Source organism: Triplophysa rosa, linkage group LG9, assembly GCF_024868665.1.
Source record: "Triplophysa rosa linkage group LG9, Trosa_1v2, whole genome shotgun sequence".
NCBI lineage: Eukaryota > Metazoa > Chordata > Actinopteri > Cypriniformes > Nemacheilidae > Triplophysa > Triplophysa rosa.
In genome coordinates, this window is record NC_079898.1 from 2,227,696 (window position 1) to 2,252,574 (window position 24,879).

At 44.3% G+C, this 24,879-nt stretch overlaps 1 protein-coding gene across 3 annotated transcripts in view; it reads right to left on the reverse strand.

Moving 5' to 3' along the window:
- slit1a (slit homolog 1a (Drosophila)) overlaps positions 1-24,879 on the reverse strand; it is a 111,977-nt gene that overhangs the window by 25,056 nt on the left and 62,042 nt on the right. For 2 of the 3 annotated variants that reach the window (XM_057342730.1, XM_057342729.1), the window contains 9 exons: positions 14,317-14,388; positions 14,161-14,232; positions 13,944-14,015; positions 13,274-13,437; positions 12,508-12,655; positions 10,241-10,312; positions 6,289-6,360; positions 3,552-3,623; positions 1,173-1,316 (listed from right to left, as the gene is read on the reverse strand). In XM_057342730.1, coding sequence (XP_057198713.1) covers positions 1,173-1,316; positions 3,552-3,623; positions 6,289-6,360; positions 10,241-10,312; positions 12,508-12,655; positions 13,274-13,437; positions 13,944-14,015; positions 14,161-14,232; positions 14,317-14,388 — 888 coding nt within the window. Of the gene's footprint in view, positions 1-1,172; positions 1,317-3,551; positions 3,624-6,288; positions 6,361-10,240; positions 10,313-12,507; positions 12,656-13,273; positions 13,438-13,943; positions 14,016-14,160; positions 14,233-14,316; positions 14,389-16,813; positions 16,916-17,707; positions 18,775-24,879 lie in introns of those variants that run through there. The other variant, XM_057342731.1, reaches the window with a different exon arrangement.

Below are 24,879 nucleotides of genomic sequence, written 5' to 3' on the forward strand. Positions count from 1 at the left end.
CCCGCCCTCGTGTCTCTGTCTAGGATTTCATTTGCACTGGTGATTTTCCACTCAGCTCTCACACTCCTGCCGACACTCATCTCATTAAGACCGCTTGTTCTCGTAATGGCCCCACACCTGTCCGCTATTCCCACCTCGTTTTGTTCCCTTTATAATTCCTCTGTGTCTCTTGTCTAGTGTCTGACCGTTGCATGTTGTGTAGCCAGTTTCAGACTGACCCAGGTGTAGCTGTGGCTCGCCTGTAGTTTTGTATTTCTTGCTAGACCTAGTCTTAGCCTAGCCTCTGTCCTAGCCACAGTTCTAGTCCTAGCGCTTACCACAATCCTAGTTATTTGGACTTACTTCCCCACGCTCGTCTCTGACGACTTCAGAGCACTCTAGCTTTCGTCCTGTTTCCTTCACTCTCCTTGGCTTGCTTCCTGTCTCCACAGCTCCTGTTGGCGTCTCGGAAGTCGACTCTCTTCACCATCCGGCTCTACGCAGTGATCATTCACGCCGCGTATCCCACGGGCACGGACTTCCCTCACCTCGGGAGGCTCGGGTCGAGATTACTCCCCGCACCCCAGTTACAGTCACTTTCGCCCTGCGGTGGACCTACTACGCCCTTCGGGATCTTCTTGTCCAGTGGACTCTTCTTTCCAGACCCGCGGTCTGGAGTGGTCGCTGTTTGGTGTTGTGGATTATTGACTCTTTCTCAATAAACACCTTGTTATCTCCGCAATTGGGTCTCCTGTTTGTGAGTCGACCATGACAAAAAAATTCTTGAGTTACAAGGATTTTTGTTGCAACACTGCATTTTCATGTGTAGGCTCAAAAAGGGCAGTGCCAGTTAAGAGGTTAAAAATTGTTAAACAAAGCTGTTAGCAGAAACCAGAGGGGGAACAAGAGTTTGCGTTCCAGAGACATGATAAATCTTGCCTTTAGGGGTGTTCTCTAATGTCACAATTCTTCAAAATACCGTATCATCTTTTGACGTCACAGGTTTGAAATGACAAGAGGGTGAGTAAAGGATGACAGAAATTTCCTTTTTGGGTGAACTATCACTTTAACAACCAGTGTCCAGTGTTTCACATTTCGATATGAACTACAAAATGGAATAGCGCATACATGCGTGGCTTGAGACAGACCTCTATGTGATGTAACATGGATGATTGTGATATTTTTGTACTTACAGTGTCTGAATTGCTCGCAATGAGGTGAAGGTGCCCTTGGCCAAAGTTTGGATTTTGTTGTCATATAAAGACAGCAGCGAGAGATTTTGCAAGTCCTGAAACGTGTTTTCTCTCAGACAGTGGATCTTGTTGGCATTCAACAGGCTAAAGACGAGAGACAGACCAAAAAGAGAGAGTTATGACTTTAGAATTTGGAATTGCATCAAGCCACAGTGATCATGAATGTTGAGTCGGTCTGACAATGCACTGATTCTCCCCATAGAATAGATCACGATGGAGAAAAATGACACATGTTGTCTCAGTTTGTAGAGTCTGAGATGACAGTAATCACATTTGTTTTCATGCAGATGTCTTGTAAAGTTTTCCCCCCAGCTTAACAATGGTGGAAAGGATGAGGAAAGGAAATCCTTAAGTATGGCATAAACGAGTAGTCTTGTGATCGATGAACTCGTCCTCTCTTTCTCTCTCTATCTCTCCCGACCTATTGGGGCAGTTTCCCGGACAGGGATTAGACTAGTAGACTAAAATAAATGTAAGAGCTGCTCAAACTGACTTGCACTGACATATCTTAAAGTACGTCAGTACACAAGTCGTGTTTTTAGTAAGGCATGTTTGTTAAAACTACATACATTTCCTAATTAAACTAAGTCATAGTCCTGGCTTAAGCTAATTCCTGTCCGGGAAACCACCCTGTTGTGTATCTGGTAGACGAATTGTCGATAACTTTACTTTTGTTGGGGGTGTTTGAGATATTGTCAAGAACCTCAACTTGGATTTTGGTCTCGTGTCACTGGACCAAGAAAAGGCTTTTCACCAAGTTGAGTACAATTATCTATGGGATTTTTTAGTTCCTATTTTATTTTTACATTTAATGTTTGTACAGTGATGTTGAGAGTATATTAAAAGTTAATAGGGACTTATGTGCCCCTATAACGTTTTTAGGTGTCCGGCAGGGGTGCGCCTTGTCTGGTATACGCTTTACTCTTTAGCAATTGAGCCTCTTTTAAATATGTTGGGAACAGAGTTGTATGGACTGCATATTCCACATCGAAACGGTTGTACAAAAAAACTTTGATGGGGACGTCTGTGATAAATGGAAATTCTTGTCAGCACCCATAGCCCTGTGGTTAGCGCGCCGACATGTCACAGCAACGCAAGTTCCATTCCTGTCTCGATGGTCCTTTGCTCCCCTATCTCTGCCCAACGCTTTCATGTCTGCTCTCCACTGTCCTGTCCCAATAAAGGCAAAAGCACCTCAAATAAAACCTAAAAAAGGAAATTCTTGCTTCAAGAAAATGTCATATAGGGGGCGTATATTGATCATCAATAATCTGCTTGCTTCTTCTCTCTGACGTCAATTAGCTTGTGTTGATCCTCCACCCATTTTTTGGGCAAGTTCGGTCAACTCTGATTGATTTTTGGGGGGGATAAACTGCACTGGGTCCCAAAAGCTACCAATCTTTTTAAAGTTTGGACTTAATTCACTGTGCAAAGACTAAGTAGCACAGTTTCCTTGCACTGGTTAATACAAGAACCTTTAGTTCATTGTTCTCGAATGGACATATCTCATTAAACTAATTTTGTTTGACACCAATTGGTTCAGAGCCAGATTCTGGAAAAGGAATGTATAAAAGCTGTGTCAAATCTCTGAACAAAATAATAAAGTGGACACTCCCTGAGATGGAGGAGGGTGCAAAACCACAATGGAGAGCTTTAGATCACGTCACCATTACCTACAAAGGTTTGAGACTTGCAGTGGAGAATTTTACATGGCGCAATTGCAGTTAACACTTTTATCTCTGTTTTAAACCCTGTTGGTCACGGATGTCCTTTTTGTCTGCAAAGAAAATATGTGTTCCATGCTCTTATGCAATGTTTGAGACTTGAGGCTTTGTTTAATGCTTTACAGTTTTTATTTTATTTTGAAACTTTTTCTATTCAAATTTTTATTTGTGGTTTTAAATATGTTTAGAGACAACGATTCAAATGTCAACTTGAGATTTTTGTTGCACATTTACAGAACTAGGGAGCAAAAAAAGTAATTGCTTTTTGTTACTTTAAAGCCATAACTGATCTTGATCCCAATGAGTTGATGTGGTGCTATAGGGGGGCTTTGAGTGAGGTAATTGAGGAAAACTTGTTTTTTTGCCCCCATTCTGAGATAATTTTGTATCTTTTCATTTTTTCTCATTTTTTTTGTTTTTGTGTTGATTGACAATGTATTATTATTTGTAAGGGTTTTTGAACTCGCTCGCACGCACACACACACACACACACACACACAAGCACGCACGCACGCACATACACACACACACACACGCGCGCGCGCGCGCACACACACACACACGCACGCACGCACACACACACACACACACTCACAGCAGCTGAAGGGTGTAGAGTCCGTCAAACACTCCTCTGCGCAGATCAGTGATCTTGTTTCCATACAGAACCCTGGGAATTAGAGAGACATTCAATATTAAACCAAACGCACATACCGTTCCTGAAAATCATTAAGGCTACAAGATCTGAACACAACACAGCTGAGCACCAAACCTGGAGTCTATACTAAAACACACACTTCTGTTGATTCACAATGAAACAAACATTTCTGCTAGACAACTATCTTGCATGTCTTCTACTTTTCTTTATTTGTCTTGGAATGTCAGGAGGAGTTTTCAAACTTTTTGTCATCTGAACCACTTTTGACCTGAGCTAAATTATTTACTTGAAGCACCACCTGAGAAGTAACTATTTCAACAATTTAATAGCACATTTACATGCTAATCTTCAAAAACATTTCTTTTGATCTGTTTTAACATTTTATTATTATTTATAAAAAATGTAAGTTACTCAATGTTAACAACTAAATACAAACATGTTTACATTCAGTGCTGTGCTGTGCTGTTGGTACTCACTACCACTAGCTTAAAATGTCAAAACAATTATTCATTGTCACAGCTGTCAGCTGAAGTGCCCTCATGCTCCACCAGAGGGCACTCCCCTCATCGGCTGGACTGCCATTATCACACGTTCCCTTGAGCAAGGCACCTAACCCCTATTAGCCCCCCGGGCGCTGCAGTAATAACTGGCCACTGCTCTGGGTGTATGTGTGTTCACCACTTGCAGTGCGTGTGTTCACTACTCACTGGTAGTGGTTTTGGTTATGGGTTTTGGTTATGGGTCACCATAACTGACAAATAGGTCACTTTCAAGTGCTCTCAGAAAATTCCCACTTAAACCCGGAAGTAACATTAAAACATAACAATATCTTTAAGAACTTGTTGCAATAAGCTCTTATCCGTCACTCTTACCTAAGTGTTTATACTCAGCATTCCACAATAGTTTCTGTCAAAACAGCAATAGAGAAGCGGTTGCTATAGTTATGCAATAAAACATACATTGATTTTAATAGAATGCAAATTTAACATTACATCTACTAAAACATTGAGAAAAAAAGACAACACTAAATACAGCTATTATTTTAGATAAATATGCAAAAAGAAAACACCCTCTAAATCCGCTATAACGCATCAAACTGATATTTTTTTCAATAATCGATTGCGTATCATTAGTCTCGTTTTATCTCTGAAAAAAAACGTCATTACTTTCGCCACTTTAATGAACATGATATGATTCATCGCGTTTGAGATTTAAGCGAGCTGTATCGGTCCCTTAATTTTTCAAGGTAGAAAAGTAACTAAAGCACTTTGTCGCAACGCCTAACAGAACTTAGGGGAACACTTTAGCAGTTAAGGGTTAATACTTACTGACAGCCTTAAAGTCTCTTGAAGTAAACCCTTAGGTTTTTTCTCCCTTAACCCTTTATCTAAGGATTTTCTTTACTTAAGGGTATTCTTTTTGCAACCAGGCACTGGCTCACTTCACATTGGGACACTGATGTGAGAGCTTAAGCAAGTTGTGATGCTTCACAGCTGGTATTTATCAACAACCAGCAAAACCGACATCTCTCTGACCTTATTTTTAAACACTCTTTGAAGTACATATGAGAAACTTATTTATTATTCTGTTACGTATCAGTGCACAAATTTGGTCAATGATAAAATGTAACTGTTAAATATATTGTGTTTCCCGCCTGTCCAACAATGTGTGTTTATGTATAAAATAAAATAAATGTTTGTCTTTTCAAAAGTTAAATCGCATTTCATGAAGTTTATAAAAAAATGAAATATATAGAGTAGGAAGGCATTCCTATAGTTAGAAAAATGACATTGGTAGTAAAAAGTGGCCCAGAACTGCGTTCTGTCCTACATTCTTCAAAATAAGAAATGTTCTTTTGTGTTCAACAGAACAAAACTAATTATAGAGTACATTTTCCTACTATGGTAGTCAATGGGGTCCAAGAACTGTTTGGTGATAAGCATTCTTCCAAAAATTGTTCTTTGTATTCATCAGAACACATAATTTATACAGATTTGGAACTCGAAGGTGAGTAAATGATGACAGAATTTTTATTTTTGGGTGAAGTATCCCTTTAAACACAAACACGTCATTCACTGCCTTGGTAATGCAAGAGACTGAGCTATGACTTATGTTTCCCCTGTCTGCTTCCCAGTGTTCTCCACTGCCTGTGTTCCCCCGGACTCCATTTCCCATAATCCTCCATTCTCTCTCACCTGTCTCCCTCATCATGCCAACCACATTTAAGGATTGCTGTTCCCTCTCTCTTGTCTCGTCTATGTTAAACTGCTTTGATGTTGTTCTCCTGTTTATTTGTATTTATAATACATATCCGTGTTGCAAGATATGTCCACGTCTCCGGTCTGTGGCAAACTCTGACAGTACCCTTCAGCTCCAGCGATTAACAAGCTAAATTAACTTTCAACTTATCTGTTGGCTACAGAGAGAAACTGGTATCTAGGCAACTGACGAGAGACCAATCCTGAGTGGCAATGTCACTACATTCTATTGTCAACCGTGCTGACAATTCTGGCCTGAAAAAGGTTTGTAATTGTGCCGAGTCAGGCTGACGTGGAAACATAACTGTAACTGTTCCAGACCATACTTAGAAAGGTTCGGCACGATGGTGGAAAAGCACTTAAACCTTGCGTCCCCCATCCACAGACATACACAAACTCAGAAGCAACAAAACACTCACAGTGAGTTTAAGGAGCGTAGGCCTTGAAAAGCGTCAGGAGCGATCTCTGATATCTGGTTGTTGCTGAGATCTCTGTTGATAAAGAGGAAACCAGAACATAGATATTGAGCTTCATAGTTCCTGCATTCCATATGGCAAAATTGATATTTCATACATGAAAAAGACAGCGACACTAAATGTAGAATATCAAAATCCTCTGAAATTTGTAAATGGGGATTTTTGGAACAGGTCAAACGCAGATAGAACCTCCTGATTCTGGAAACACCCTTTCTGCTTAGAATTATAAGGTTCTATCTGTAAAACATGAATGAAAGCAATACATTTTCAAGCGATACCAACAATTCACTTTGTTTTTTTTAAACACGAAATTAACATTGTAATAATGTGTTGACAGTTACATTTAATGCTTTTTACGATATTTATTTCATATTTCAGGACTATAAGAAGAACTTTTTTCTTGTTTAAGTTAAGCATAATAAGCGGTGCTAAATGGTTTATGTAGTGCAGATGTTTATTTAAAGGGGTCCTTTCATGAAAATCGGACTTTTTCCATTTTTAAGTGCTATAATCCTGCTAAATGGTTTATGTAGTGCAGATGTTTATTTAAAGGGGTCCTTTCATGAAAATCAGACTTTTTCCATTTTTAAGTGCTATAATTGGGTCTCTGGTAGAGCTGTAATCGGGCCTTAAAAGTTAGGCTCGACAGGGTCCGAGCCCGACAGAACTCGGCCCGAGCCCGACAAGTACATTTTGATTGACAGCTTTTTAAAAGCCCGAACCCGTTTACAGCCCGACATTAGGCTATTCAAATGTGCGCACGCACACAGCTTTGGTCAAGAATGCGTCATTTATACATGTTTTAACATAATTTATTAATGACTAATGTAGGCTATAGGCCACTTGGAAGTTGGAACAAAGAAATAAAATAAGTCCTCTGTAACATCGTAACATATCCCACTGGCTCATTATTCTCATTATGCACATGGTCAAAACTTTTCCTCACCTCAGACTTTGCTTTAGTTGCTGGTGCAACCAAAACGTAATCGCCAGAGGCAAGCCTCCGTTTCACCTCCTCAGCATCCATTTTCGCATCTTTCTCGCGCTAATCGGAACGCATCACATGACCGCTCATTTACCGCGGAAGCCCGAGCCCGGCCCGAGCCCGTGTAAAATGATAGAAATTAAGCCCGAAACCGTCGGGTCACGTCGGATCCGTCGGGTTCGGGCAAAGATCTTCAGCTCTAGTCTGGTGCATCTACCAACTCAGAAAATGTGCAAAAAATCTGACAACCCAGTAACTTTGATTTGATGAGCCTATCTCTGCAGGCCTGTGTGAAAACGAGCCGATCAGATTGTACGCTCTTTCTAACGTAGTTAAATGTTCCTATTATAATATTGCTGCGCCTTAATCTGAACGTTTGTAAACACTCGACGGGTTCGTCATGTGTAAGCCTACTTTCACATGTGTATGCAAGAGATGGAAGGGTCTGTAACAATTCCAATTGCAGAAAGCGTTAAGAAACGGTTAACAACATCCATTGTTAAACTAGCCTCTGGTCTCCTTTCCTGCGTTCCGCTGAAGCCAAGGCGTTAGTGCGGAGCCCGTCTGGTCACCCCTCGGAGAAAAAAAAACAAGACCCGCAAATCTGTGGCCACAGTTTTGTAATTCGTTCCCACAGTTTACAAAACCGTGCTCTCGGATTAATAAACTGTACCCACGAGTTTACAATCCGTGCTCTCATTTTTGTAAACCGCCCCCTCAGTTTTTGAAATCTGTACCCACAAATTCATAATCTATATATGTATAGGAATATTGTATACTGTTGTATATATAAATTGTCCTAATGTGTTTACACACGAGCACGTGGCGCATATAAAGCATGCGTTCATTGCTGCGTTTCACTGGCATAAAGTTGGTTTGACATTAAACGTTCGTGAATTTAGGGACCATCTCTAAAGTACACATTAAAATACCCTTTTCCAACTTCAAAAGCATTTAAAGGGAATGATTTACAGCCACAAAACTAACTGTACAGTGTTCATGTGTGTGTCAGCTATTTATGCACAACTTTTAGATTATTGAGTATTAAAATAAACCATCAAATCATATGCACATATTCCTATACGTATTGCTATTGAGCTTTAAATAATGGTATATGTGTGTATGAGACCATTATACACATAGGAATGTTTGCATGTGATTTGACGGTTTATTTTAATACATATCAATAATCTAAAAGGTATGCATTCTGTCTGACACACACATGAACACTTTACAGTTAGTCAGGGAAGTCATTCCCTTTAAATGCTATTGAGCTTTAAAATTTGTGTATTTATGTATGAGCCCATACAGCAGTGAAACACATAGGAATATTTGCATTTGATTTAACGGTTTATTATAATAAATATAAAAGTTGTGCATAATAGCTGACACACACATGAACACTGTACAGTTAGTTTTGTGGCTATAAATCATTCCCTTTAAATGCTTTTGAAGTTGGAAACATTTATTTTAATGTGTATGTAACTTTAGAGATGGTCCCTAAATTAACGAATATAGAAAGTTTAATGTCAAACCAACTTTACACCAGTGAAACGCGGCAATGAACGTGCTTTCTGAACGTGAACATGCTTTATATGCGCCACGCGCTCTTGTGTAAACACATTAAGACAATTTATAATATAATCTAAGATAAAACAGTAAACAATATTCGTTAATGTTCCTGTAGGAGCTTGTTCTGTTGACAGACAGAGGCTTCAATTCCGCGAGTAGGCTACAGTTTGCAAAACTGTGCGAACGGATTGCGAAAGCGTGGGCACAGATTATGAATTTGTGGGTACAGATTTCAAAAACTGAGGGGACGGTTTACAAAACCGAGAGCACGGATTGTAAACTCGTGGGTACAGTTTATTAATCCGAGAGCACGGTTTTGTAAACTGTGGGAACGAATTACAAAACTGTGGCCACGGATTTGCGGGTCTTGTTTTTTTTTTCTCCGAGGGGTGACTAGACGGGCTCCATACTATCTAGTGGCTTTGGCCCTTTGTGTTATTCTGCAGGTCAGAAAGGGGGCGGAGACTAGCAGCTCATTTGCACTTAAAGAGACACACACCAAAACAGAGTGTTTCTCCTCACACGCAAAACTGGGCATTTAGGGCATATTGTAATAAAAAATCTGTGGTGTATTTTGAGCTGAAACTTCACAGACACATTCTGTGGACCCCTAAGATTTGTGTAAAAGTAGAATAAAACCTCCCCTTTAAGGTAGGTATATAGGGTTTTCAACATTATTGCAGGTTGGTTTAGACAGAAAGCAGCTACTGTAATCTGATCTAGACTTCATTCCACAGAAGGTGGAATAGGTCAAATTACTTTCTAGATATGAGTACGGCTGAAATAACACAATGTTTATTGTTGTAATTAAGACTGTTGTCATTTTCACAAACATGTCAGATAGAACTCTATAATTCTAAGGCGACAAATTGACAAGAAATCTTGGCCTTGGAGAAGACTATAATAAACTTGTGGTCTAGCCATCAAACCACGCTTTAGTGTATAAAAAGTGTCAGCACTTGCCAACCAGAAGTATTGTGTAGACTGGTGCAGATTTGAATTGATCCCTGAAACCTATAGAACTGGTTAGGGATGTAAAACGATTGGTTTAGTAGGCCACCTAAATACAGAGGGACGGTTTCAACCAGGGTCAGGCCTTTGTTAACTTAAGACATTTAAGTAGCTTTATAAATGGGCCTTAGAAAAAAACATTGCTGGTGTGCATCTGGTGATGGAACATTAACCTATTTTAAGACATGTCAATGCTCAACTGAAACAAGGCTTCATTTGGCTGAAACCGAGCCTAAGACATTTCATTTGTCATTTAACAAATGTTTGTGCACGTGATGTGAGCAATGTCTTCATCTAATTCCTCAGTGATGGGGTTGTAAATCTTACATTCTGCGTAGCTTCTTGTATGGAGAAAACGCTCCAGGAGGGATTGACTTGATGCCATTTTGTTCCAGACGTCTACAGAGAAAAAGTGGAAAGAAGGAAATGAAATATGACACATAATGGTACATTCACACACGTCAGCGTTAACGCTTCTCATTTACTTTGAATGGGTGACGTCAAGCATTGCTGAACTGAATTGTGGGTCCGTTGGTGAGGCATCACTGGCGTTGCTTGCGCAGAAGTTAATAATTTCTCAACTTTTCAAGTGCTAACGCAGGCGTCAGCCTGTCAGATCGCCTTATGCAAATAACCTAGTGCAGGCGCTAACCAATTGCGTTCATGCAAGATCGGAGAACAATGTGATTGGCTGTTGTAACTATGTCGCTCGCGTCAGACATGCCCTCCGTCAAGCGTTGACGCTGAAGCACTGTGTGAATGCAGGGTTAAGGCAAGACATTTGATTACATTTGCTCTTGATAATCTTGTGTCAAAGTCACATGAGCAAGAGTCAGAGATACTCTCATGATCATCTATATCCCAAACACTCTTCAATACGATTCAATATTTTGAAACTAATTTTATTGAATGACGTGAAACTGATTTTACTGAAATATTTTGGATTGTGATTATATTGCTGTCTTACTGATAGAGGCGGGAAGCGCCGGGTCTTTCTTTAAGACTCTGAATGTTGTGAGGGTCTATGCAGGTATGGTTGTGTTTTTAAGGCTCTGGTTTAATGTCACACCCTGCAGGTACAATACTGTGAGGAAAGCACCCCTGTTTCGCGTGTAAAATGCGGAAAAGTCATTTGTCAGGCTCATTTAGTGCCAACTGACAACCACTTGACTCAAACAGATTCACATTTTTTCCTCTTTAAAGCTGAGCAGTCAGTGGGAAACAGAGAAACACAATTTACATTCTTTACATTGTTGGGATTCCAGACAGCACATTCCTGCGGGCTCGTGTTCTCTGACCGCTCTGTTCACTCTATTTATGTGTGTTTAAATAAATCTACTGTAGATGTGACTTTAAACACGACAACAGAAGTAGTTTCATGTTTAGTGTAATCTTCTTGGTGTGTATGCGTGCGGGTCAGTTGTGCTTTACATCTGGACCTCATCCTGCAGTGAGTGTACTGTGGGAAAACTGTATTGGTCAACAGTGATTCTTATTCCCATCTTTGGAGCAGGACTGTTTTATAGTCACACTGTAACATACTTGTTGCAGAAAGTCTGCGCTAGTCTGCAGATTTAATCGCTTAGTGTGTGATGCCCTGTTTTTCTCTGCAAATTTTCAAAAGTCTGCAAGTGTGTGATGTCTAGCTTTTTAAAAATCTTTTCAGACTTAAAAATTTGTGTAGTGCATTCCAGCCTTAAGGGATTATCCACAGCTAGCCATGCATTGAAATGTTTTAATGCACGACGTGTAGGCCAAGAACCAACCGACACGAAGCAGAGGGTGGTTGCCTCAACGAAGTGCATTAAAATTAATTTAATGCAAGGCTAGCCGTGGATTATCCCGCTTATACCATGGTCATTTGCCAATTTAAAGCTGTTATTGATGTTCACGGTGTAATTTTTGATCAGACAAGTGAAAATTACAGCTATTTTTGTCAGTTAATTTCAAACGCTGATCAAACTGACTGGAACTACCCGTGCATTAAACGGTTTTAATGCACACCTTCCAGCCAATCAGAATTGAGTATTCAAACAGACCATGGGATAAAAAATAAATAATAACTGTAAATTGCACTAAATAAACATTGATACATAGTTATATAAACATCAAAGTCTGTATACAATTCATTTTTTATGTCATCTGTCACACCTCAGAACTATTTAAGTTAAGCGGCAATTTTATAGACATGTTAATTGTCAGGTTTGTCTTATACTGGTCAGACTCGTTTCGACAATCTTGTCTAGGGCCCCACAAACCCACAGACTGGTCTGATGCCAAACCTCCTGACAAGAATAGCAAAATCTGAAATCAGCTATATGGTGGGAAGAGAGCCAGCAGTCTACATGACAAAGTCAGTTGTCCAACTTTCTGACATCTTGATGACAATGTGAACTTGGATAAAAATGTAAAAAAAATTATATTGCACGTGAAAAGATGAAGAAATACTAGTTTGACCTTCATTAAAGGCATATTCCTTTCTCCTTCAGTTATTTAGAAATTTTTTTTTGATTTATGTACCCTGCTAATGGCCATCGCCCACATTGGACACAATATTCACAGTATTACAGTCCTCAGTACAGGACCTCACTTACATCTCTGCCATGCTTTCGGGCAAGTTGGCTGGGATGGCTGTCAGTCCCTTGCCTCGACAGTCCACAATATTATTACTGCAGGTGCAGACCGCTGGACACGAACCTGCAGCAAAACTGCACAACTGAACACCAGTGTTTTCAGCATGACCTGCAGAGACAAGAGGAAATTTGAATACAGGCATATATTTTGTATAACATAATGGAACATGGAACACAATGCACGGTGGGAATGTGCATTTAAGTTTGATCCAAATCACTCAATGTATGCTGTAGATGTGAGACACGGATCTTCAATCTTCTCATGTACAATCTTCTTCAATGTACGACCCCTCTGATACACTCTCCTTTTATTTTACGTCCTTTTATTACTGCTTAGGTCAAGTTGAATACACGTGTTATATGTAACACTTGTTTTAATGTTTTAGATAAAATAAGGTGTTTAAATGTTGTCCAACAGCAACGTGTACTAAAGTGAGTGGTCGGTTAAATTGGCCACATACAGTTTACAGAGGTTTTAATGTTGTTTTATAAGTTGTTTACTACTATAATAGCCAAATAATAGCCAAATACCACTTAGTGGAAATAATAAAAGATCAAGAAAAATGCTTGTTACTGTAATACTGTAGTTAGGTTTTAAGCAAAATAGTGAAAATGTTACAATGTTACATGAGCTTAAGACTTTATTACTTTATGTTTGTTTGACATACATTGAACGCCAATGAGATGTTGATAAATGAAAAGCGATAGCTCAAAAGGCTTCTGTTACCTGAACAGGTGAACTCATGTTTCTGGACCTCGGCCACATTGAGTCCTTTCAGTGGAGTCGGAGAGCTGCATTGGGTGAACAGGCCGAGGGCCGGCCGCTCCCGCAGCCACTGAGACAACCAGGCCAGATGACAGTCACAGTTCAGGTTGTTGGAATGCAAACGGCTAAACACGAACACAACCGTTATGATAAACGACACGTTTCCGACACGTTAATCCAATGCTGTTTTCAGTGCACTTAGTACCCCGCTGTAACCTGAGGTTAAATGTGCTTTTATTTGGTAAATGTCACACAGATGGAGCCTAATCTGTCTAATGGAATTTGTGCCCAAGCTTCAGAAGAATCAACTTTCCTATTGTGCTGCAATTTACGGTTTCCAAATATAGACAGAGAACATTAATTACAGTCAGTTACTTTCCAGAACTAAGGTTAAGTTAGTCTTTAATTTGTAATGTTCATTTCACATCAGAAATCTCTTCCGTACGTCTAAAATACAATAAACAAATACATGTTGGTGATCTCCATAGAAGCCAGTTTCATATATTTCATAAGTTCCATTTTATTTATATAGCATCGCTATAACAAACGAGCAGTTTTACATACATTGTAGCAGTTACTGAAGTAAAGAGATACAATTATGAAGAGGAAAGGTGCTGTGTGTGTTACTCACAAGGTCCTGAGTTTGGGCATGTGGTTGAAACTCGACACTGGAATACTGCTGATGTTGTTGTTGTTCAGCGTTCTGCAAAATATCAATGAACCTATCAAGAGTCTTTGACAGATTAGTAATGCACTGTAATGATTTGTTCATGTCACAGGTTGGGATTGCCAGACTCTGTTGATGGAGGGGTGATGTGAGACTCTGTGTGTCTCTGTGAGATACTAACAAAACCTCGAGGTCACGTAACGCACGAAAAGCTCCGTCCTCAATGCAGCTAATGTGATTCTTGTCCAACTGACTGTAAAATACACAGGCAAACCAACGTTATACAAATAAAAAGTCATTTCTTTATTCCTTTGATGTAGTTAAGAGGCCCACTTACAGGTTCTTGATGTCCGTGGCTCCACGGAAGGCCTTTCGAGGAATCGCCTGGATGAAATTCTCACTCAGGTCTCTGTAAACACAGACAACACGATGCGTGCACATAACATTAGATAAACAATACAATATCAGAAATTTGTTTCTGAATTTATATGTCACAATCTTCGAGGAGGAGATTGCATCGAAAACAAAAGATTTCAGGAATCATTACCTGCCGATTGGCACAGTTTGAATCAGATGCCTAAATGAATTTTGTCTCCAGCTCTCACACTGGTGAATAACAGCAGGACTGGGGCCTAATGCTCATAAATGATCTGGGATGTTTGTTGACACGAGAGCTCTTCTGCGTCTGTCCCGACAGGCCAGTAATTAAACAAAATTATAAACATCCACCTGCTTTTCTGTCGGCTGACACTATTATGAATGATATTCTTCAAACAAAAATCTGATCTATAAAGAAACGGGTAAATAATCAGGCTGGGGCATATTCCAATGAGGTTTCTACATTGTGTACTGAGAAACCGCTGTAAAAAACTTCATGGACGAGCCTCAAATGATCAGGAAGACATGAAAATCAGCATTCAAAATCCTGTTAACGTGCTTTAACAAGATCATCTGCTGAGCACAAAGCTTTCTGGGTAATCTGAGTGGATTACGCGCTTGTGTTTAAGAGGCTAATGGCATGACTCTGCGAGCACTAATGAGAGGAACAAAACGCACGTGCAAGCGCTCATATAACCCTCGCTTTCACACACATAACAGAGGCTTTGTTGTAACTGTGCCGTAACATTCATGCAGAAATGGAACTATAATAGCGAGATGAAATCACTTATAGTTAAGGCTGATATTAAGTGAAAGGATATAAAGGAGTCATCAGTCTATCAGTCTTCCTGACACAGCTGACGTGAGCAGGCCTGATACCATAAAATGCAGTTCTTTTTAGCTTGTGCGGGTTTTTGCTTTTCTTCAGTGTTTAGTTTGGATTCAAAATGAGTGATGTGTGTTCGAATAGATGTACAAAACAAGAGGACACACAGGTTATACTGGAGAGAAGTGGCTCCAAAATATTATTCACACAAGAAATGACCGAGAGCTTTGTGAAGCTGCAAATCACAAAAAAAGGTACCTCAAAGAAACATTTACACTGCTCACATCAGCTTTCAAGTGTCCCAGACAAGGGGTTGAATACTTATGCAAAGAAATCATTTCAGTTTTTTAGCACTGCACAGCGACTGTTGCTCTTCGTAATGTTCATATACACTATTGGGACAAAATAAATAAAATATGCCTATACAGAATATGTTTGTGGACTAACAAAATGATCCAGAAAGTAACAATTAAACACCACATTTTTGGGACACCAACAAACAAGTTCACAGAGAAAAATGTCAGAAAGCACCCTTCACAGCTTCCAATGATGTCTTACTCTTATCTGTGTGACCATCAATTCTGGAGTATCTTCTAAAAGAAGATCTTTTGAAGAACCGAACCAAATAAAAAAAAACTTCAACTTTAATAAATCATGAGAGAATTTGTATTTCTTACTGAACTATCCCATTAGGGTAACTCCACCAAAGAATGACAATTCTGTCATGAATTCCACAACTTTCTTCAGACGTTTCTTCAGAACACACAGTTTCCTCCCTTCCATGTCAGTCTCCAACGGGCATCCAGAAGAGCATGCGACACATGCGTGCGGTGCAGACGCAGAAGCCAGCGTTCACAATGCCTGCGAGTTGAGCAGACGCTGGAGCTGGCTTTCTACATCAACACCAGACGTACTGTATATGCGTGCTATTTTATTTGTGGACTTTGTGGAATTGTTGAATAAAGTCGTTATTTTTGCTTTATTGCACACATAAAGTTTGCTGTCTGTGAAAGCTCTCAGACCTCACCAAAACTATCTTAATTTGTGTTCTGAAGATGAACGGTTGTGGAACGACATAGGGGTGAGTAATTCATGACAGAATTTTCGTTCTTTGGTAGAATTACCCTTTAACCATTTGATTGTTTGCATTTCAACACTATCTGGTCAATGTAAAAATGGAATAACTGGTTTGTGCTATGGCGTCTGATTTCTTCACATGAATTGTCTCAAGGAGATTTAATCTCATTATTATGGCACTGAGCATTTATCACTCACGGTGACAAACAGGCAAGAACACAATATGTGACATTAGACAGCCGTATTGTATTAACGGCCTACAGAAATCTAAAGGTCTTGTGTATTGCTTTGTAACTACTGCTGTAATATAAATGTCCTGAGGCTTTGTGAATCAACGATTGCTCACCAAAGGTGATGCCAGTCAAAATGACTGAGGTGAAGGTTGCTAGGAGACCAAGGTACCCAGCTGGAACTGTGTGTGTGTGTGTGCGCACACCCAGCTGGAAGTGTGTGTGTTTCTTTTCGAAATGTCAGTGCTGGTGTGTGAATAGACTGCCAGAGGTCTCAATAATCATCTGCAACCCCCCACCCCCCACTGTCTCAAAACACTGACCTCTCCACCTCAGGGCTTCCTCAGGCAAACACAGCTTCAATCCATCTTCAGGCCATGACAACGATGGGAACGGCATTTCAACCTGAGGCCAAGGGTGACACTCTGGAATAAAGAGAGCTGGCCTCTCAGTTGTGGGTTTGAGCACGGTAACAAGACAAGATTTATCTCTGTTTTTTATGCTATTTAAAACAAAATAAGGTTAGTTGCAGGGCCCTATGCAGGATTAAAGAGTTTGTCCCAAACAAAACAATTTAGATTTTCTTGATCTACATAGGCATTTTAGGACCTTTGGAGTGCAAATGAGATAACAATAGCTAAAGCCATGTTTGTCTTTGCATGTTTTTAGTAAACAAATGGTCAACTGATATTTTATACAAATATTACCAGATTGAAATACAATCAATCTTTCATGAAAGAGCATTTAGGTTTGGAATGACATAAAGGTAAGAGAGTAACAACAGAATTTCCATTATCCCTGTAACTATCCCTGTAAGTTTTTGTGCAGCTCCCTAGCTCCTGAATCAGTATATGGTGTACACGGGTCCGGACACTGGTAAGGACCCTATTCACTTCACATTGGGACAAGGTTCACTTATTTTCCTGCGACGTGACTGCTTAAGCGCATTGCGATACTTCACAGCTATTTATCAACAACCAGCAAAACCGACATTGTGCTTTATTTTTTTTCTCATATTAATCTTGAGTACCTATAGAGTAGTATTGCATACTTCGTATCTTCGAAGAGTATTTAGTTTGATCACATTTATAAAAGATAGATACAGCTGTATGATTTTTTCCGAAAGCATATGGCGTGTGCGGGGGGGGGAGGGGTAGGCTGATCTAAAGCACGTGCGCACCCATTGCCAACAAAACACAGACATCAGTTTCACTCACCGCATGCGGTTCATGTCCGGCATCTTTTAGCGCTGGGACGGCTCCATATATCAGTTTCAAACCATCTCCAAATCCAGCGTTATATCCACTGTTTATGTAACATTCATCCCCCAAATGCAGTGAACAAACAAACACTTGAACTTCGTCTCCTGTTCTCCTTGCTGCCGTGTGGGTGTGCCACGTGCTTTTCCAGGAGAATTGTCCAATAAGGGACTAAGAAAAATTGGCACGAAACAGTTTTATATGTTTGAAAAAAAACTTTCTGAAACCTGTACGATCACTGGGGGAGTGTATCGAGCACAGAAATACTACGTAATACGCCCAACTCGTTTTTTGACAAGTTGACCATGTTAAGCATGAGAAGACAGCATGTTTAACATTGTAAAGAAGTCAGAATCCATGACACACCTTTGCACCACCCCTTTAAATACTCTTTGGAATTTGCATTTTATGCATTTGGCAGATGTTTTTATCCAAAGCGACTTACATTGCATTATCCTATACATGTGTTTCGCAGTATGTGCAATCCCCTGGGGTCAAACCCACGACCTTGGCGTTGTTAGGGCCATGCTCTTACCACTGAGCCACAGGAACCTTCACCTCAGTCATTTTGACTGCTTTGTTGAGCAATCGTTGATCCTGTACAAACACTTTAATTATTCTGTTACATATTCGTGCACAAATTTGTTCTTACGTTAAATTTAACGGTTAAGTAGTTTGTGTTCCGTGCCGGTCTAGCAAAGAGTTCCGTAGCATTTCATGATGTTTATTGAGTTTTCTTATGCGATTTCGGTTAAACGGCCCATTAAATGTCGGTTAAATGTCACGTGATTTCCCCGTTCCTCTCTGGTGGAATGAGATGCCAGCCTCCACCCTAGCTGGACAACTGAACACATACCTGTTCACAAACTGTCTACTTTCTGTTTCTTTCTTGTTGTTCATTTTTTTCTTGTCTAATCCTGCTTGAAAACATGAATTGGTAATCTGTTGTTTGGCTCATTGAAAAAATGTCACATGCTCTCTCATTTGTAAGTCGCTTTAGATAAAAAAGTCTGCAAAATGAATACATGTAAATGAAACACTGGTTGCTGGATGTTTTCACAACATTTATAATGTCAATGTAAATCTGCATGCCATTGGTTATAGGGGTGGTTCATGTTCTTGAGCCACAAGATGTTTTTAATGGTTATTTAACAGGTCTTGATCCTTTTTTCCATGTTTATGTCAAAATGTAAAACTAATGTCAAACACATGATTTACAGAGTTCAATCTGACACTTGGGATAATTTTGAGGAAAAACGTCTTGGTTACGGATGTAACCTCAGTTCCCTGATGGAGGGAACGAGACGTTGTGTCGAGCCGACAGATGGGGTTCGCTCTTGAGAACCTATCAACTTCTGACTAGTTTAGAAAAGGCCAATGAAATTGGCGAATGAAATTTGCATGCCGGACTCCGCCCCCGGATATCCGGGTATAAAAGGGAGATGGCGTGCTGCATTCATTCACTTTTTGGTCTGAGGAGCCTGAGCATCCCTTGACCGCTGCGGTGGGCAGCCAGCGTTGTGGCAAGAAGGACACAGCTTCTTGTTCCCTCCATCAGGGAACTGAGGTTACATCCGTAACCAAGACGTTCCCTTTCTGTCGGTCTCTTGACGTTGTGTTGAGCCGACAGATGGGGTTCCTAAGGAAAACGCCACAGCGCTGTGCCGCATCACAATCTCTAGCGGAGCGACACTGACTGACCACGTCTGGAGCACTAGGTCCGGTTAGCGCTATGTGGTAGATAACTCAACTGTTCCCCGGCCTAAGGGGGCAGGGCTGCTCTGTTTAGTGATGGATGGAATGCCTGTTCTTTACCCAGTGGGGAAAGAAGGGAGGTGTAATAGCCGCTGATCCCCCTAGAGGAAGGGGGAAGGGCTTTCGCAGACGTACGCCCTACCGGCTGCCGGTCCTACACGTTGCCCTGCAGGACGCGGGCTGACACCGGTTCCACGCGTAGTTATTAGAACCTCACGAAGGTGTTGGGCATAGCACAACCCGCAGCTCTGCAGATGTCTGCCAGAGAGGTGCCCTGAGCCAGTGCCCATGAGGTGTGTGCCTCACTCCTAATGGGCAGGGGCGATCTTGAGATCGGTATGCCGTAGCGAGGCATCCACGATCCAGTGCGTCACCTCTGTTTGGAGACAGCCCTCCCCTTCTGCTGACCTTCAGAACAGACAAGAGCTGCTCAGAGCTTCTGAAGCTCTGCGTGCGGTCCAAGTAGAGGCGCAGTGCGCGTAATGGACTCGACACGGACGGGGTTGGGTCTTCCTCCCCGGTGGGGAGTGCCTGCAGGTTCACCACCTGGTCTCTCAGGGTAGTGGTGGGAACTTTGGGCACGTTGCCAGGCCGGGGTCTCAGGATAACGTGAGAATCACCGGGCCAGAGTTCTAGGCAATCTGTGGACACGGAGGGTGCTTGTAGGTCCCCTACCCTCTTGGAAGTGAGCGCCATCAGGAGATCCGTCTTTATCGTGAGGTGAGAAAGAGCGGCAGCTCCGAGGGGCTCGAAGGGGGGGGCCTCTTGAGGCCCGCCACCTAGGTCGCAAGAGGTACGGAGCTCGGATGAGGCGGTAGCCTTCTCACGCCCCCTTAGGAACCTAATGACCAGGTTGTGCTGTCCCAGAGGCTACCCAGCAACTAGGTCGTGATGAGCAGCCGTAGCGGCAACATACACTCCCAGTGTGGAGGGAGGAGAGGTTACTCTCCAGTCTCTCTTGAGGAAGGGACAGCACGTTCCCGATCGAGCAACTCCGTGGGCCTTCTCTTCGAGAAGATCACCAGGATGAGAAGAGGCGCCACTTATGGGCGTATAGCCTCCTAGTGGCCGAGGCCCTAGTCTGAGTGGTGTCCCAACCCCCGGGGGTGGGCCACTCAGGATCTCCTCATCCCGTCCAGACATGGAAGTTCCAGGGGTCTGCCTGGTATGCCATAACGTGCCCCTTCCCCTGGGAAAGGGGGTCCTTCGCCAGGGGGATCGGCCAGGGGGGAGTTGTTGTCAAGAGCCTTAGATCCGAGAACCAAGTCCGGTTGGGCCAATAGGGCGCAAGTAGTACCACTTGATGCTCCTCTTCCCTGGCCTTGCACAAGACATGTGCAATGAGGCTAACTGGGAGGAAGGCATACTTCCGCTTACCCCGCGGCCAGCTATGCGCTAAGGTATCCATGCCGAGGGGTCCCTCGGCCAGGGAGTACCAAAGCGGGCAATGGGAGGAGTCCAGGTAGGCAATATGTCCCCCTGTGCCTGGCCGAACTGCTCCCATATGAGCCGGACTGCGCGGGGATGGAGTCGCCACTCTCCGCGAGGCGTCGACTGACGAGAGAGCGCGTCGGCTGTCTTGTTCAGGTCGCCTGGGATATGTGTGGCTTGCAGGGACCTGCTGACTCCACAGGAGGAGGCGTCGGGCGAGTTGTGTTAGCTGCAGTGAGAGAATGCCACTCTGTCGATTGATATACGCCACGGCAGTTGTGCTGTCTGACCGGACCAGCACGTGCTTGCCTTGCACGAGAGGCTGCAGCCTCTTCAGTGCAAGTAGCACAGCCAACAACTCTAGGCAGTTGATATGCCAACGCAGGCGGGGGCCCGTCCACCGCCCGACACTGCGTGCCCGTTGCACATGACACCCCACCCCTGCAGGGAGGCAATCTGTACACAACAGATCTCGTGAGTGTGCCCAGACGAGCCAGTCGTCGAGATAGTTAGTACCCGCACACTTCTCTCCCCGAGGGGAGTGAGAGCGGCTCCCCCGATCTTCGTGAAGACTCGTGGGGACAGGGACAGACCGAAAGGGAGGACTCTGCACTGATATGCCCGCCCTCGAAAGCGAGACATGAAAGTAAGCGTCCTTTCAGGTTGATTGCAATGAACCAATCTTGGCATCTGGTAGACGCCAGGATGTGCTTCTGCGTAAGCATCCTGAACGGCAGCTTGAGTAGGTGCCTGTTCAGGGTACGCAGATCTAGCAACCCCCCTTTTTGGGGACGATGAAGTACGGGCTGCAAAACCTGTTGAACATCCTGGCTAGAGGGACGAGCACAATTGCTTGCCAGAGGGGTGGTGACCCTGGCCTGAAACACAGGAGCATCCTAACCTCTGACTGAGGTTGAAAGGATGTCCTGAACTTGAGCGGGCATCTGGTAAGTTGTATCGCGTAGCCGAGACGGATCGTATCCCGTAGCCACCGTGATGGTTCGGGGGCTCTAGTCAGGCTCCTAGGGACCGAGACAGGGGCTAGGGGTATGATCTGCTTCATCGACCTCCCAGGGGGTGGTTCGATGGCGAGCATTGCATATCCCTTGCCGTGGGGAGGCCCCCAGGAGGAGATCGGCTCTGCTGCTTACCTGCCTGGTGATTATGTAGTCATTTGAGAGTGCTGAGGGCTACTGATTAACCTCGACATTGGGTCTCGCCATGACGCAACGTCGAGTTGCCGAATACCGTCATGTAGAGGGTGAGAGCGGCTGTGAGAAACACCCAGAGAGAGAGAGAAAACTCTTAGAAGTGGGCTGTTGGGATGGGGCAGGAACCGTCCCGGATAGACCACCCAGCGATGGAATGGCTGGTGTTGGGCCCGATGGCATTCTCGATCTCCCTGGGGTCTTCCCATGAGGGCCGCTTCTGCTTTCGCCGCGGCTGCTGATGGGGCGATGGTCTCCTCTTCGATGTCCCTTCCCGGGGGGCCGCCTGAGTGGGGGGCACCAGAGCCGGAGGGCGTCGAAGAGGACCAGGGCTGCTGGGAAGCAGATGGTGCACGGGACTCGACGGCCGAGGCGGCCGAGTAGCGGCGAGGGAGGATATGCTTGATATCCTCTGTCTGCTTCTTTACTGTCGCGAACTGCGGCTCAACAGTATCACCAAACAGCCCCCCCCCCCTTGCGAGATGGTAGTGTTGAGAAGGCGGACCTTCTCAGCGTTACTCATCTGTGCAAAGTTCAGCCAGAGGTGTCTCTCATGGACCACAAGTGTGGACATCACCCGACCCAGGGCCCGCGCGGTCACCTTCGGTCACCCATAGAGCGAGGTCGGTGGCGGCGCAGAGTTCCTGCATAAGCGCTGGGTTGGTCTTACCCTTGTGGAGCTCTCTCAATGCCTTGGCCTTGCAGGAGCCATAGCGTGGAGAGAGGAGGCAGCTTGGCCCGCAGCAATGTAAACTCTCGACACCGGAGATGCCGAGACCCTCCATGCTTTGGAGGAGAGTCTAGGTCGAGCCCCCCAGGTGGCCGCCGCCTGCGGGCACGAGTGCAGCGCGGCAGCATGCTCCACCTGGGGGACATCAACATATCCTCTAGCTGCCTCACCCTCGAGGGAAGAGAGGGTGACAGAACTTGTTTGACGTGAACGTGCTGGAAAGGGGCGTTCCAGGTCTTACTAAGTTCTTCATGCACTTCCGGTAAACACGGCACTGGGGGCGGGCGCGGCCTGGAGCTGCGCTCAAACCCGAGGCACCATGTAACCAGCCGCAAGCGCTGGGAAAGGCAGTGCGGGCACTGCAACCCAATGTTCACGGCGGTCCGGGAAAGCATGGCTGACATTTCGACATTCCTGGGCTCGACCCCCCGAGGGAGGGATCCCGAGGAATTGTCGGAGTCGGATGGCAGTATGTCACCCCCCGATGCTGCAAGAGACATCTCATCACCACGCATCGTGTCCGAATACGTGGTTTGAGGAACAAGACGGTGGGACCGTCTCCTGGGGAACGGTCAGATGAGCTAGACGAGCTGCGAACGGTCCGTGAGTCAGTGGCTGGCGGATTAACGCTCACAGTAATCCTCATATCACCCTCGCTGCTTGCCGTAGCAGGCGGCAGGGCCGTAGTCCTGCCGTCACGGAACGGGGAGCAAACGAGGTGGTGCTGAGTCCTGTGGGAACACAGCCACCCATGAATGCAATGTCTGAATCGTCATCCGCCCGCACTGCGGGCAGGACGTATCCACAAAGGCTGCCCCAGTGTGCTGGAAACGTCTTGGTTATGGATGTAACCTCGGTTCCCTGATGGAGGGAACGAGACGTTGTGTCGAACCGACAGAATGGGGTTTGTCTTGAGAACCTATCATCTTCTGAGTATTTAGAAAAGGCCAATGAAAATTGGCGAATTGTGCTCATTCATTCACCTTTGGTCTGAGGAGCCTAAAGCATCCTCCCCCGACCGCTGGGGTGGGCGGCCAGTGTTGTGGCATGAGGAACACAGCGTCTCGTTCCCTCCATCAGGGAACCGAGATTACATCCGTAACCAAGACGTTCCCTTTCTGTCGGTCTCTCGACGTTGTGTCGAACCGACAGAATGGGGTTCCTATGGAAAACGCCACAGCACTGAGCCACGTCACAATCTCTGCGGAGCGACGTTGACTGGCCTGGGCGAGTCAGACGAACACGCTAGCGCGAAATTATGACCTTCCAGTGGAGAGGAAGGGGGACCCAGAGCTTTCCACAAAAAGTTGGGAAGCCCCCTAACGCCGGCCGTCACGGACGGAGGCCTGATTCTCTAAATGGCGAGAAGCCGCCCGGCACCGTACGGGCCACTGGGTAAGCATCATTCCCCCCTGGGGGAAAAACGCTGCAGAGGCCACTACCTACCGTAGGGAGGAATTAGTGGAGACACCACATGGTCTCACCATCAGGGGAGAACTCATGGGAGGAATGTGCGGACTGCAGGAGTTAACCGCAAGGTGGGAGTCCACCTGGGGAGGTCATGGGTTGCCAAGGTGGGAACCATTCATGAGGATACATCAGACGGAACAGCCCACGGAGGGGGGGTTACCACGTCTGGAGCACTAGGTCCGGTTAGAGCTATGTGGGAGATAACTCAACTGTTCCCCGGCCTAAGGGGGCAGGGCTGCTCTGCCCAGCCTGTCCCCTGGAAGGGTGCTTAGTGATGGATGGAATGCCTGTTCTTTACCCGAGGGGAAAGAAGTGAGGCGGGATCGCCACTGCTCCCCCCGGAGGGGGAAGGGCTTCCGCAGGCGTACGCCCTACCGGCTGCCGGTCCCACACCTTGCCAGGATGCGGGCTGACACCGGTTCCGCGCGTAGGTATTAGAACCTCACGGAGTTGTTGGGCATAGCCCAACCCGCAGCTCTGCAGATGTCTGCCAGAGAGGCGCCCTGAGCCAGTGCCCATGAGGGGTGTGCCTCACC